We start from the raw sequence: 15,716 nt of genomic DNA, 5'->3' as shown, positions 1-15,716 counted from the left end.
CCTACAAAAATGTAGGAAATGCAATGACAATTAAGTATGAGAAAGAAACTGGAATTCTGGGTCTAGAGATGTTCATTATTTCATCCCCACATATTGCTCTCTTAGGAACCTGTTGAGGACAGGACAATGGGGAAAAACAAAGTACATGATAAGCTTGAATGAAAATATCTATATAAAACCTATCACTTGCTTAATGAATATACAATAATACAATTTTAAAATTTAAAATAGCATTGTTTTATTTATCATTACTCTTCAAAATGGTTTAATCATTTAATACTTACTGCTATTCTAAAGCAAATCAGGTCTGAGTCTTGGTTCTCTGCCTAACCTACCACAGGAACTTGCCCAAAACTAATGCACCTATGACAAATATCTGACCCAATCTGTGACAGTTAAAATCTCTCTTCTGGGGGCTGGAGAAATGGCTCAGAAGTTAAGCGCACTGGCTGATTTTCCAGAGGATCTCATTCTGGTTCCCAGCACCCACAAGGAGGCCAGCAACTGTTTATAATTCCTGTTCCAGAGATCTAATGCCTGCTTCTGTCCTCCATGGGCCTTGCACACATGTAGTGCTCTTACATCCTATTCAGGCAAAACACTCATACATAAAATTAAATGTAATTAATTAAAAAGAATCTCTGTTCTGGAATTTTATCTAGATAGTACAGGACCCTAGATTTGTAAGGCTATGTAAAATTGAAATGCATGTCAGGGTTTTTTCAATCACATATAACTAAGAACTGTTGAGAAGAAGCTGGGAACAAAGAGGAGAAGGCAGGGCATAGGCAGAGCTGCAGAATCCAGGGCACCGTCAGAGACTTTGGTCTCTATGAAGGCTAGACACGAGTTTATGACGTTCCCGTTTGCTCTTCACTCCTCCTTTCTTTACTCCTCCTAGCTTATCAGTCTTTTAGATCTACTATGTGAACAATTTCTTAGACCAATTATACAAAATAAGACTTTCAGTGGCCTATTTAGAGCAGGAGTTATGGAAACAGGAAACAGGGAAGACTGGGAGGATGAGGAGCCATACCTCTCTCTATTGAAATCAACTTTCAGTCTCCCTTAACACACAGTGGAAAGAGGAGGCTTTTCCTTGTGTCTGATGAGGATATAACATTTACATACGTACATATATAGATATGAACAGGACAAAGGGTGAATAAAGAGCCTTACATACTGTGTAAATACATGTACATACATACACATAACTGACAACAAGACCACCGAGAAAGAGACACATTCTTCAAGCCCATAAACCAATGTGACACATAATTAACAAGGATATTGAGAGAGGATAAAGGCCACAAGGGTAGAGAGAACATTTCACAATGTCTTCATCTGAGAATAATAGTAATTCAAGGCATTCATTATTAGCCTAGTTTATTATTATTCATCAAAAACTATTTATTGAGCACTTAACTATGCAGACCTTTTGGTAAATACTAGGGGAAACTAAAGGTAAACCAGATACAACCTTTATCTAATTACACAGGATTAATAGTTTAGTTCTGCAATTTTACAGAGTAATGAACATTAAAATAAGCCTATAAATGACTTAAAATATATTCAGGAATGGATTATGTTAGAGAATACTTGGCCAGCTCCCCATTCAGTAAAGATGCAGGTCAAAAAAAGAAAAGAATAAAAAAACGTAAATGATTGTCAAGTTCCTACAATCATCCATGCAAACAACAGATATTTATGCTGTTACATACCAGGCACTGTTTTATTTACTAGGCTTTTAGCACTGAAGAAAGCAAACAAGGCCCCTGTCTTTGAAGAACTTACATTCTGATGTGATTACCATGCCTTGATGGAAAATTGCATGCTTTTTGAGGCAGATGTGCCACAGTGCTGAAAATGAAGGTTATCTGATAGGTCCAGGTGATATAGAAATAGTATGAGAGGAGCTGGAGAGATGGCTCAGTGGTTAAACGTCATGGGCACTACACGACATGGGTGCACTTACATACATGCAGACAATACATTTATACACATAACAATTAAAAACAAAAAGGAGAGCTGGAGAGATGGCTCAGCGGTTAAGAACACTGGTTGTTCTTACAGAAGACCCGGGTTCAAATTCCAGGACCCACATGGTAGCTAACAACTGTCTGTAACAGCTGTCAGTTCCAGGGGATCCGACAGCCTCTTCTGTCCTCCACAGGCATTGCACGACAAGGGTGCACTTACCTACACTCTGGCAATGCACGCATACACAGAATAATAAATAAGGGGGCTGGAGAGATGGCTCAGTGGTTAAGAACACTGACTGTTCTTGCAGAAGACAAAGGTTCAAATCCCAGCACCCACATGGCAGATAACAACTGTCTGTAACTCCAGTTCCAGGGGATCTGACATCCTCTTCTCTCCTCCACGGGCATTGCACAACATGGGTGCAGTTACCTACCTGCAGGCAATACACGCATATGCATAAAATTAAAATATAAAAAAATAAATAAATAAAATATTAAAAAAACCCAAAAGGAAATAGTGTGAGAATTAGAATGAGCAAATACTGAGGTTGAGTTCTGTCTTTCATCTTTTCCTCTGAATTTTTTCTGAAATGAAAAGCAAGAGTGTGGAAAGGAAGAAGGGGTCTTGATAATCTGCAGAGACTTTCACATTAATGATGAAAGTTAACAGGAAAGAGACGTCTACTGCAGCTCATTTTGACTATCCTGTGTGGTTGCAGAATTAGCCTTGGCTCGAGAGATATTATCTGTCTAAAGTTCTTGCTATCATCAGAAAGGAAAACAACACCTCTCACAGTTGAATTACTTTTCTAGTTTTTCTGGCAACTAAGTCTTGATTGCATATTAGATTTGGAGCAGATGCCTGCCAAGCAGATCAATGTATTTAAATAAATTCCAGTCTTTTGAATCTGTATAATATAACATTTTAGAAAAAAATCATATTATATTCCATAGGGATTCTAGACTATCTGAATCCTTAAAACTCCATTTTTATCTTAATGCATTCTAAAATCATAGATCATAAGTATGAAATGTTGGATGAATGTGAACTTTTGAACAATAGAATAGTGATTTTTTTTTAAACTTCAACAATGTGCTTATCTAAGAAAAACCTTTACCGTATTGTTGCTGTCTGTGGAGCAGTGGCTAGTGAAATATTTTATCCACTTACAAAGTTAGAGAAAATTTCTACACCTATAAAGATATTTTAAAAATATTAGACCAGAATAGCAGCCCTTTAAAGTGATGTGTAGCAGACACTTCACATTGAGTGTGTGCCTTACAAGAATCATTTGATCTTTACAGTCTTGCATTTTGGGTCCTTTTATATAGATGAGAAAACCAAGACTCTAAGTTCTTATCTACGTGCCCAGCTTTCTAAAGTACTAACTGGTAAATCTGAAGCTTATTTTATTTTGGGAGGCAGTATCTTGCCTTGTACCCCAGGCTGGTCTCAAACCCATGATCCTCTTGCCTGAGCCCTCCTCAGTGTTGGGACTAAAGGTGTGTTCCCCCACATCCATCTCAAGTCTGGGACTTAAATGCAGTTCTGCTCCCAGAGGCTGTGCTCTTGGTTTCATATTTCTGCTTGTCTAGGACCATGAAACCTATTATTCTGATGGTGCTTACTATATTACAGGAGGATTCCTGTAGTTATGAAGAATCATTGAACAAAAAGGCATTATGAGACATTCTTCAGTGTTTTTATCAGAGCCACATCTCAGTTGTTTCAGTAGATGAGACTATAATGCTTTGAAAATGCTGTTTTTCAAAATCGTTCTACAGTACCAACTAGTCCTAAGCACATGAATGAAAGGACTATACCTTTCAATTTGTGTGCCTCTATGCTTGGCTTAATTTCTATTACACAATACATTTTGAATAACTCCTGCTGGCTGAATGATCAAATAAATGGTTGGATTTTCTTTGTTAATTTAGTACAATGAATAAACTTTATCATTAGTTTCTTTTTTGTTTTTTGTTTGCTTGTTTTTTGAGGCAGGGTCTCCCTGTAGTCCTAGCTGTCCTGGAACTCACTATGTAGACCAGGCTGGCCTTGAACTCACAGAGATCACCTGCCTCTGCCTCCCGAGTGCTGCTATTAAAGGCATGTGCCACCACGCCCGGCATCATTAGCTTCCTATACTAAATTATGTGCTCAGTTTCATTTAAAGAAAAAGTGAATGTACGTTTTTGTTTTTTTTTTTCCAGTAGAGATCAAAACCAGGACCTCTGTCACTGAAATACACCCCTAGCCCTTAGTTTTTTGAGACACAGTCTCACTAAGTAGCCCAGGCTGACCTTGAACTCACAGTCTTGTGCTGTAGCCTCCTGCATGCTGAGATTACAGATGTGTGCCACCGTGCTCAGTATATTTATTTTTCTGACAGTTATACGAAATATGAAGATAACCAGTTCCTTTTCTAGTAACCAACAGATGACTCTGAACTATAACGTAAGAGACCTTCATTACAACATGCGCAGGGCCATGTTCTGACTCAAGACACTGACTGATATTTTCAAGGCTTTCTGAGGACACTGTATAGTTAGGATGATTGTATCAAACTAAAACAAAATCAACTCATAATCAATACAATAGTCTAGTTCTTTGCCCTCTTCTCTACTATTTCTCTTTACTGATATTTATACATAAAATATGTGATTCTATCTAAATGAAAAATTGAGAATCAAAAACTCTAGAGAAACACAGTCCCGCCACCCCTCAAGGCAACAGAGCTCATATGTCCACTTGTCTTTTTAATTGCTTTAAAAAAATCACTCTAAGACTGGGCATGGTGGTGTACACCTTTAATCCCAGTACTCAGGAGGCAGAGGCAGGTGGATCTCTGTGAGTTGCAGGCCACCCTGGTCTACATAGTGAGTTCCAGGTGAGCCGGGGTACATAGTGAAACCCTGTCTCCAGAAAGCAAGCAAGCAAACAAGGCATCCACTCTTATTCTCCATATGTTGTAGAGCCACGTTATGAAAACACAGGATTCTAAGACATGCCAGAAAGTAAAATAATTCTGAGATACTGTTATACATTTCATAGCATTTATAAATTCCTACTTATTTTAGGCAAATTAATGTTAAATATAAAATGAGAAGCAACTATTAGTTATTTTTGTTGTTATGGTAGAATAGATGACAGAAACACATTTAGGAGGAATGATATATTCTGGCTTGGGGGTCAGGGACTGCAGTTCATCATGACTAGGACCAGAAGTTGGAGCAGCCTGTGGCTGGAACATTGGTTACACTGCAGCAGCGGCCAGCAAAATAAGAGCACCAGCCACTGGTGGGGTTCTGACCCCAAAGGCCCATTTCTCAATGGCCCCCTTCCTCCAGCTAGGGTCCATCCCCTCAAGGTTCTACAGTCTCCCCAAGCAGCACCACCCAGTGGGGACCAAGTACTCAAACACAAGAGCCTAGGGGTAGGGTGGGGCATGTTTAAAAATAATTTTTATTGAGTTTGTTCTTTGACAATTTCATACATCTACAATATGCATTATGAATATATCATACCTCCCTGTAATCTCCCTCCTATGGGGTACATTTTACTCTCAAACTGTAACAGATCAATCTATGAAGTATTGGATAGTATTAAATTTTTACAAATACCTTATAGAGTGAATAATCCACAAATAAATAACTGAAAATTGACATCAGGTTCATATCAATGAGTATACAAAGTTAATTTCACTTTGGTTAGTAAAATATAAATTGTTTTTAGCAAGGCTGAGGATCAAACCCAGAGTATTACACATGCAAGGCAAATTATCTTAGACCTAAAAGATTAATTTTTGATAACTTTTATGTATTTTTTAAAACATTTACCCCCTCTCCCCAAAGTTTATAAGGCTATTTTTTGAGAATAAAAAATGTAAACAAAGGCCGGGAGTGGTGGTGCATGCCTTTAATCCCAGCACTTCGGAGGCAGAGGCAGGCGGATCTTTGTGAGTTTGAGGCCAGCCTGGTCTACATAGTGAGTTCCAGGACAGCTGGGACTACAGGGCGACCCTGTCTTCAAAAAAACGAAAAAAAAAAAAAAAAAGTAAACAATTTTTTTATGTTAATGGAAGAAAAATTTGAATTAACCCATACAAACCCCAACTAATTCAGTAGCACACACAATGCACACACAAAATTCTCTGATAATGTTCAATAAACATGTATTATTAACTCTCTTCTCCTAGAAGGAGTCTCATAGGCATGAAACACTCACCTAAAAGTGCATTTTTCCCATGATCATCTGGTAGAAATCGCTTGTCTACAGCACAAACTAGGATGTGTTCAGGAAGATTAGGAGACTTGGCCCCCACCAGGAGGAATCCTGCTGGGATGTCAATTTGTTCCGTACACAGTGAGACCAAACGCAAATCCTTTCCTGCTTGACAAAAACCTAAAAGACAGGAAAAAAGGACAGAGTGAAATATTTAAAGGAGGTTATATCCCCCTCTCCCCCAGTGGGAAAGTAGGGTTACCTGTGGGAATCACTTCTAAGGACTTAAAGCCTAATGTACCCCAACAAGAACACAAATCTCAAATGTGCCCTCTAAGTAGTTTGAAAAGACACTAAAAGGGTGTATTCCTATCTGATTCAACCAAAATGACAACTTATATTTTCTGGTCCATAAGTAAGATAATCATAAATACACAGCAGCAAACTTGGAAAAGTACATGTACCTTTTATGTACACACAGTATGTTTTTACATTCATGTGTCTGTCTGTCTGTACTTATGTGTGAGGGTGTGGGTGTATGTGTATGTGTACGTGCAGGTGCCTCAAAGGCCACAGGATGATGTCGAATGTCTTTCTCAATTGCTTACCACCCTATGTTTTGAGACAGGATCTCTCACTGAACCTGGAATTCATCGATTTGGCTAGGCTGGCTGGCCGTTAGCTCCAAGGATCTGCCTGTCTTCTCCTACTCTCCCTGGACCCTCTCCCTCAAGTGCTGGGGTTACAGACACGCACTTGGCTTTTCGGTGGGTACCAGGGATCTGAACTCAGATCCTCATGCTTGTATGACAGGCACTTTACCCACTGAGCCATCTTCCCAGTCAAGTTTTTACTTTCAACATAAAGTCACTTATCTAAAGGGGACAAACACTGAATACTGAGGATCTGCCTGACACAGCAGAGACTGAAACTGAGTTTGGTGACTCACAAATGAACCAGTCAGAGCTAGAACTCAAAACTGTAAGACTGGTTTCATTAGACATGGCAAGTTCTTGTGCAGTCACTTTGTAACGGCTCATCATGCCAGTTCAATAACTAATAATTTGGCAACAGATGCTTCCTGGCCCTGAGGACACAGAGTTGGACAAAATGTATTTTCTTCTAAGAACTCACACTGAGATAGTTAGAAGACATTAGGAATAAGTATTCCTAAACACAGTAACACAGTGGACAGCTGTTGTTCTGTTTTACATCATTTGGGGAACGATCCTCTCTGTACTCAAACCATGTAACTTTCCTGGAGAGTACTGATATTCCCAACTGACCAGAAGCTGGCACTCCATTCTGGCTGGGCCATTCAATATTCCATCTTTCTTGTCATTGTTGATTGGTCCAGGGTGGGCACCTGATAAACCATGTCAATCAAAGCTTTTCCACAGGAAGTCTGGGAGCTTGATTTAGTTTGATCTCTGGCACCTGCTTTGTTACTTTACCTGTGAGAAAAGTCTCTTAGCAGGGACACAAAGCTGGGCAGGTAGGTTTGACAGTGAGATGACCCTGAAGCCCACCTGGATCTGCCTTTCTCATGGTTTGGCCATCTAATCTTTTGCTTTGGAATTCTTCCAGGAATGTTTTCACTTTACCTAAGCTAGCTTCAGTTGAGGTTCTGTCACTTGGAACAAGAAGCTGATAAATGCTATTTCAGAGATTTGTGGAGGATGGAGAATGAACATCTAACTCTTTACCATCATCATTACTCAACACAAAGTATATCAGGTTCTATAAGCATCAGTTCATATTATGATTTTAACCAAATGCTAACAAATAATTGGATGCCATCAGTTAGTATACGAAAAAGAAAAAAGAAACTCCATCAAAACATAGTATGAAGCTGGATACATACTCTACCATATTTCGAATCATCAAACCTTGAAAGCAGACATATCATTATTAGACAAAGCCAACAGAAAAAAGATTACAAAGATAAAAACAATGGTACTCAACAATTTCAGCCTGAGAGATCCTCTTTAACATTAAAATCAATTCAACTTAGAGCTCATGATATTAGTAGTATCAAAAGTTACTGAGTTCCTTAAAAACTTTTTAGCAAATTTGTATTATTCACAATATCATCTATGATTATTTGAAAAATAATCATTTATATTTGTGAGCCATATTATTCAGTTTACAAACTTTTTTGAGCCCGTGGACACATGGAACCCCCAGAAAAAATCCTAGGAGGCAGGGGTCAAAGGTTTAGAGGTTGGGAATTAACAATCATGACATTGATGGCTATTAAAATTTATGGAGTACCTACTGAAAAGCAGGCACAATGTATTTAATCTTCTCAGCATCTCCAGGCATATGCTGTCTCCTTGTCATAGATGGAGAAATGGAATCTTCAAAAGACAAGAACTTCTCAGAGGTTACATAATGAGTCCAGTAAGGTTCCATGATGTAAGACATGAGAAGCGGAGACTAGAGAGATGGCTCAGTGGTTAAAAGAGCTTTCTACTCTTGCAGAGGACCAGAATTCAATTTCTACCACCCACATGGTTGCTCACAACTGTTTGTAACTCCAATTCCAGGGATCCAACACCTCTTCTGGCCTCTTTAGGCACTTGCGCTCATGTAGCACACATTCACACACACACACACACACACACACACACACACAATAAATAAATTAATAAATATTTTTGAAAAGACAAGGGAAGTTTGTTATATAAGAACAAATGAAGAACACACTATTCATCTTGGCAAAAAGAAAACTAAGAACCAGGTGTGATAGTGTACATCTATAATCCCATCACTTGGGCTGTGGAGGCAGAAGGATTTTGAATTCCAGGCCAACCAGGGCTACAGAATAAGACCCAGTCTTAAAAGGGGGGTAATAGTGGGGATGTGGTAGAACACTTGCCTAGCACAGTCAAGGCCTTAGATTTTTTTTGGTCTTTTTTTGAGACAGGTTCTCCCTGTAGCCCCAGCTGTCCTGGAACTCACTATGTAGACCAGGCTGGCCTTGAACTCACAGAGATCTGCGTGCCTCTGCCTCCCGAGTGCTGGAATTAAAGGCGTGAGTCAAATACCCGGCCTAAGAACTTAGATTTGACCACCAGTGCAGAGGGAAGGAGGGAGAAGGGAAGGGGGAAAGGAAGAGAAAAGGAAGGGAGGAAGAGAGGAAGAAAGAAAAAACAACAAACTAAGAATAGTATGATTCGGTGCTAAAACTACTGTAGGTAGACTCGGGCTTCATCAAATTTAAAATTCTAAACTAGGGGGCATTTCAAAGTAATAAAAGGAGTACTAATTTTATTAATCAAAGGAATTACTAATTTGCAGTAAATCTTAAAATACATTTCACCCAAGAAGATTTCCTCCAAGAAGTGGAACATAAAATACCTTGCTAAACAGAATATATTAATCAGTGATAAAAAGTTTGTGATTGTCTATTAATGGAAAACTGTATGCTTTGGGAGCTGCTTTCATGAAGTAGCAATGCAGTCTTTCTACAACTGTGACTCACTCTGTATTAGAAAGAGTGGGCTAGAGGGCAACCACAATCTGTACCAGTTGCAAAATAATTACAAAGTTTTTAGAACATCACCATTTAAAAAACCTCAAGGTTGGGGCTGGAGATATGACTCAGTGGTTAAGAGCACTCTTTGCTCTTGCAGAGAACCAGAGTTTGGGTCCTAGCAGCACTTGGGTGGCTTACAACTGCCTGAAGCTCTAGCTCCAGGGATCTAATGCCCTCTTCTGGCCTCTTGAAGCATCCACATTCACATACAGATACCAGCACACAAGACATATATGCATACAAATAACTTAAAAATAAAATAAATCTTTGTTAAAACCCCCGCAGTATCAAGGTTTGTGCATATGCCAGACCTGTGAGTTCCTGCAGACTTGCCAGTTTCCCAACCCCAGTATTTCCTGTCCACCATCCCAGATCCCAGGTCTACACAGGGTTGTGGATTCTATTGTACCTGCCAAGGCCATTAGTTCCCCAGCCCAGTGTTCTCTCTCTGTTGACCCACCCAGACCAGCTCAGCTTCGTTAGTTCTATAGAAACTTACCTTCCCTTGTGGCCCTCCCCAGGTATAGGTGAGGTTGTGAAGCCTGTACATTAGTCCAGACAGACCCAGTCAAAAGTTACATTTGCACATCTTCTTGCTAACCACTGAATTGGAATCACCCCATCTTGCCAATTAAAAAAATCTACATTAAGCTGTCTTCCCTAGCAGCCTCTTGACCCACCCTGCCACTTCAGGACCACATGGAGTCTCTCCTGGAACCTCAGGCTTGGAAGTTGTACCTATTCCTAGCAGAACTAAGAGCACTTCTTACATCCCATTTGCATATCAACACAGAGTGACACCAAGATTGACCAACCAGCACCACTGTACTGGGCCACAACCTGACAAGTTGGAGTAACAGCAAACAAAGATCCAAACACCCACTCAACAAAGATGAGATCAGCTATCAATATCAAGAAACCCATAAATCACACAACTCTAGATGCTTAGGTTCCATTGCAAAAACACAAACAACATGAATAATCAAGACAATAAGTCTCCAGAAATTAGTATTCCCATCGTATTATTTCTTAAGAAAGGCAGCCTAGCTGATGCACAAAACAATGATTTCAAAATAGCAATTATAAATATGTTCAAGGAACTGAAAGAAGATATGATTAAAGATCAGTGAAGACCATGAAAACACAGTTGAATGAAATAAATAAAAAAATTCAAGACAGGACATTAGAATCCAATAAAGAAATAGAATCTCTGAAGAAAAGCCAAACTGAAATAAAACTTGAAATGGAAAAACTCAGGAAGTCAGACAAAAAACTCAGAGGAAAGCTTCACCAACAGACTGGATTAAGTGGAAGAGAGAATATCAGATCTTGAAGACAAAGTCAAGGAAATGGATCATTCAGTCAAAGAGAATATTAAATCCAAAATAACCCAGAAATGGAACATGCAGGAGCCCTTGGACACTATAAAAAGATCAGACCTACAAATTATAGGTATAGAAGAAGAAAAAACTCAAAGCACACAAAAAAAATATTCAACAAAATCATAGAAGAAAACATCCCAAATCTAAGGAAAGCGATACCTATCAAGGTGAAGAGGCATACAGAACACCAGTAGACAGGACCAGAAAAGAAAGTCCACATCATATGATAGTCAAAGTAATAGATGTACAGAATGAAGAAAAGATATTGAAAGCTACAAGAGAGACAGATCAAGTCATGTATAAAGGCAAGTTCATGAAAAAAAAACCAGTTGACTTATAAATGGAGACTATGAAAGCCAGAAGGGCTTGGACTGGTGTCCTACAATCACGAAAGAACACAGATGCCAGCCAAGGCTAGTATATCCAGCAAAAACAATCAGCTATAACCAAAGAAGAAAAATGTTTCATGATAAAAACAGATTTAAGGAATTTATGTCCAAGTTAGCTCTGCAGAGGATACTAGAAGGAAGACTTTGATTGGAAGAGAAGGCTAAACACACCCGAAAGGATGTATGGAATACATAATTTCAGATGTCTAAGAAAACAATGCTATAACATCAACATAACAGGAATTAATAAACATTGGTCAATAACATCTCAATATTAATGGCCTAAATTCCCCAATAAAAAGACACAGACTAACTGACTGGATTAAAAAACAGGATCCATCTTTTTGTTTCATCCAAGAAACTAACATCACCATGAATGACTGACACCATCTTAGGGTAAAAGAATGTCAAAAGATATTCCAAGGAAATGGAACTAAGAAACAAGCAGGCATAGCTATCATCATAACTGCCAAAATAGACTTAAGACTAAAACTAGTCAGAAGAGATAGGGAAGGACACTTCATACTCATTAAAGAAAAAATACATGAAGAGGATATTACAATTTTGAACATGTATGTGCCACATATACCAAACATGGAGGCAACCCAATTTCATAAAAGAAACACTATTAGATCTAAAATCACAGATTGACTCCAACACAATGATAGTGGGTGACTTTAATATCCATTCTCATCAATAGATAGGTTTAAAAAAAATAGTGAAATCCTACAGTTAAATGACATCATAAACCAAATGGACCTAACAGACATTTACAGAACATTCTGGCCAAACTTCAAAGAATACACTTTCGTCTCGGCAGCCATGAAACATTCTCCAAAATTAATCACATATTAGGACACAAAGCAAGTCTCAACAAATTCAGGAAATAACATCCTGCATTCTATATGGCCACAAAAGAATAAAGCTGGATACAACAATAATAGAAAAAGAAAAATCTACACAAACTCATGGAAACTAAACAACATACTATTGAATGAAAACTGGGTCAAGAAAGAAATCAAGAAGGAAATTTAAAAATTTCTAGTCTTCAGAGGACCTGGGTTCAATTCCCAGCATGCATATGGAGACCAACAACTGTCTGTAACTCCAGTTCCAGGGGATCTGACACCCTCTTCTGTCCTCCACTGCCAGGGTGCACTTTACATTCATGCAGTCAATACACTCATACACACAAAATAAAAATAATAAATAAAATATTTTTTTAATGTATAAAAAAATTCTTGAACTTAAGAAAGTGTGAACACAATATATCAAGCTTATAGCACTAAGTGCCTATATATATATGATATCGCATATTAATAACAATGATGCACCTGAAAGCCTTGGTAAAACAGTAACAAACAACACCCAAAAAGAGCAGACAGGAAAAGATAATCAAACTCAAGCTTGAAATTAATGGAATAAAATGGGGAAAAAAATCAGAAAGAATCAATGAAATGAAGAGTTGGTTCTTTTTTAAATTATTTTTATTTTATGTGTATGAGTGTATATTGCCTGCATGTATGTAAGTGTACCCATGTTCTGCAATGCCCACAGAGATCAGAAGAAAGGCATTGGATCCCCTGGAACTGGAGTTACAGACCATTATTAGCCTCCATGTGGGTGCTAGGAATCAAACCTGGGTCCTCTGCAAGAACAGTCAGTGCTCTTAACTGCTGAGCCATCTCTCCAGCCCCCAAAGAGTTGGTTCTTTGAAAAGGTTATTAAGGTTGACAAACCTTTGCCCAAATTAACCAAGAGAAAGGGAGAGAGGACCTAATTTAATAAAATCAAAGATGAAGGGGGAAACGTTCCAACAGACCCTGAAAAAATTCAGAGAATCATAAGAACATACTTTAAAAACCTACATCCCACTAAACTGGAAAATCTAAAAGAAATGGATGCATTTCTAGATATGTATGACCTACCAAAATTAAATCAAGATGAGGTAAATAATGTAAATAGGCTCATAACGACCAATGAGATAGAAACAGTAACTTAAAAGTTCTCATCTAAAAAATGTCCAGGACCAGATGGATACAGCGCAGAATTCTACAAAACCTTCACAGAACTAATACTAATACTCCTCAATTTATTCCATAAAATAGCAAAAGGAGGAACACTTCCAAATTCTTTTTTTATGAAGCCCATATTACCTTGATATTGAAACCAGACAAAGATCCATCAAAACAAGAAAATCATAGGAAAATCTCTGATGAACATACACGCAAAAATCCTAGTAAAATAGTTGCAAACCGAAAACAACAGCATGTCAAAGAGACAAGTCAGCTTCATACCAGAGATGCACTGAAGGTTCAACATACACAAATTAATTAATCAATATAATCTACCACATCACCATATAAACAGACTCAAAGAGAGAAACCACACGATCAATCTCATTAGATGTAGAAAAGGCCTTATACAAAATTCAACACCCATTCATGATAAAAGTCATAGAGAAACAAGGGATATAGGGACATATCTCAACATAAGGGTACTATAAAACATTCCTACAGCCAACATCCTACTAAATGGAGAAAAACTCAAATTATTTCTACTAAAACAGGAACAAAACGTGGATGTGCATTCTCTTCATTCCTGTTCAATATAGTGCTTATAGTTTTAGCTAGAGCAATAGGAGAAGTAAAGGAGATAAGGCAATATTAATCGGAAAGGAAGAAGTCAAAGTATCCTTATTTACAGATGATATAATTCTATGTATAAAATACTCTAAAGATTTCACTAGAAAACTCCTAGAGCTGATAAACACATTAAGTAAAGTATGAAGATACAAAATTAACACACAAAGATCTGTAGCGTCCCATATACTAACAACAAACATGTGAGAAAGAAACCAGGGAAATACCTGTTCACAATAGCCTAAAAAATCATTGAATAAATCTAATCAAGGCAATGAAAGACTTGTAAAATAAAAACTTTAAGACATTGAAGAAAGAGATGGAAGAAGATACAAAAAGATAGAAAGATCTCTCATGCTCATGGATTGGTAGGATTAATATTGTGAAAATGACTATCCTACCAAAAGCCATTAACAGATTCAACACAATTCCCACTAAAATTCCAACACAATTCTTCATAGAAATTGAAAAACATCAAATTTAATATGGAAACACAAAAACCCAGGATAGCCAAAATAATTCTGAACAGTAGAAGAGCTGGAAGCATCACCATCCCTGATCTCAAATTATACTACAGAGCTATAGTAATAAAAACAGCATGGGACGGACATAAAAACAGACACATTGATCAATGGAATAGAACTAAGAATCCAGATTTAAGTCCATGTACCTACAACCTCCTGATTTTGACAAACAGGCCAAAATACATATTGAAGAAAAGATAAAATGTTAAACAAATGATGCTGATCAAGCTAGATAGCTATATATAGAAGTATGAGACTATTTCTCATACTGCACAAAAATCCACTCCAAATGAATCAAGGACTCCAATATAAGACCTGATACCCTGAATCTAATAGAGGAAAAATTGGGAATGCACTGGAACTTACAGGCATAGGAAAGTACTTCCTTAGCAGGACCCTAATACCATAAACATTAAGACCAACACTTGGCAAATGGGGTCTCATAAAGCTAAAAACCTATACAGTAAAGGACAACATTATTGAGTGAAAAGCAGCATAGAGAATGGGAAAAAAAAATCTTTACCAGCTATTTATCTGACAGAAGTTTAATAACAAAACTAGAATATACAAAGAACTAAAAAATGAAACATCAAAAAAATTAGGGCAAGGAACTAAACAGAGTTCTCAAATGATGAAACACAGATAGCTGAGAAATATTTTAAATGTTTTATGTTATTATTATTATTATTATTATTATTATTATTATTATTTTGGTCTTTTTGAGACAGGGTCTCCTGTAGCCCTAGCTGGCCTGGAACTCACTATGTAGACCAGGCTCGCCTTAAACTCACAGAGAGCTTCCTGCCTCTGCCTCCCAAGTGCTGGGATTAAAGGTGTGTGCCACCATGCCCAGCCTGACTGTGTTTTAAATGCTGAAAAACATTTAAATACATTTGGCTCTCCTAAAACCAAGTCTAATTTTGAAATTTCAATAAGCATGACCTTTCTTATACATCTAATTTAAAGTTAATTAAACTGTAACTACCAAATCATAAAATGTGAACAATTTTCTATAGCATGAATATCAAAGACTA

General features: G+C 37.7%; 1 protein-coding gene across 3 annotated transcripts in view; it reads right to left on the bottom strand.

The window, feature by feature from the left end:
* Nucleotides 1-15,716, bottom strand: part of Greb1l (GREB1 like retinoic acid receptor coactivator) — a 274,544-nt gene that overhangs the window by 116,050 nt on the left and 142,778 nt on the right. For all 3 annotated transcript variants that reach the window (XM_029560559.1, XM_008826964.2, XM_017796571.1), the window contains exon 5: nt 6,208-6,384. In XM_029560559.1, coding sequence (XP_029416419.1) covers nt 6,208-6,384 — 177 coding nt within the window. The remainder of the gene's footprint in view (nt 1-6,207; nt 6,385-15,716) is intronic.

This window comes from Nannospalax galili, unplaced genomic scaffold (assembly GCF_000622305.1).
Source record: "Nannospalax galili isolate Female #2095 unplaced genomic scaffold, S.galili_v1.0 scaffold511, whole genome shotgun sequence".
NCBI classification, from domain to species: domain Eukaryota; kingdom Metazoa; phylum Chordata; class Mammalia; order Rodentia; family Spalacidae; genus Nannospalax; species Nannospalax galili.
Note: the sequence above shows the minus strand (reverse complement) of the source record. Positions and strands in the feature narration are given on the sequence as shown.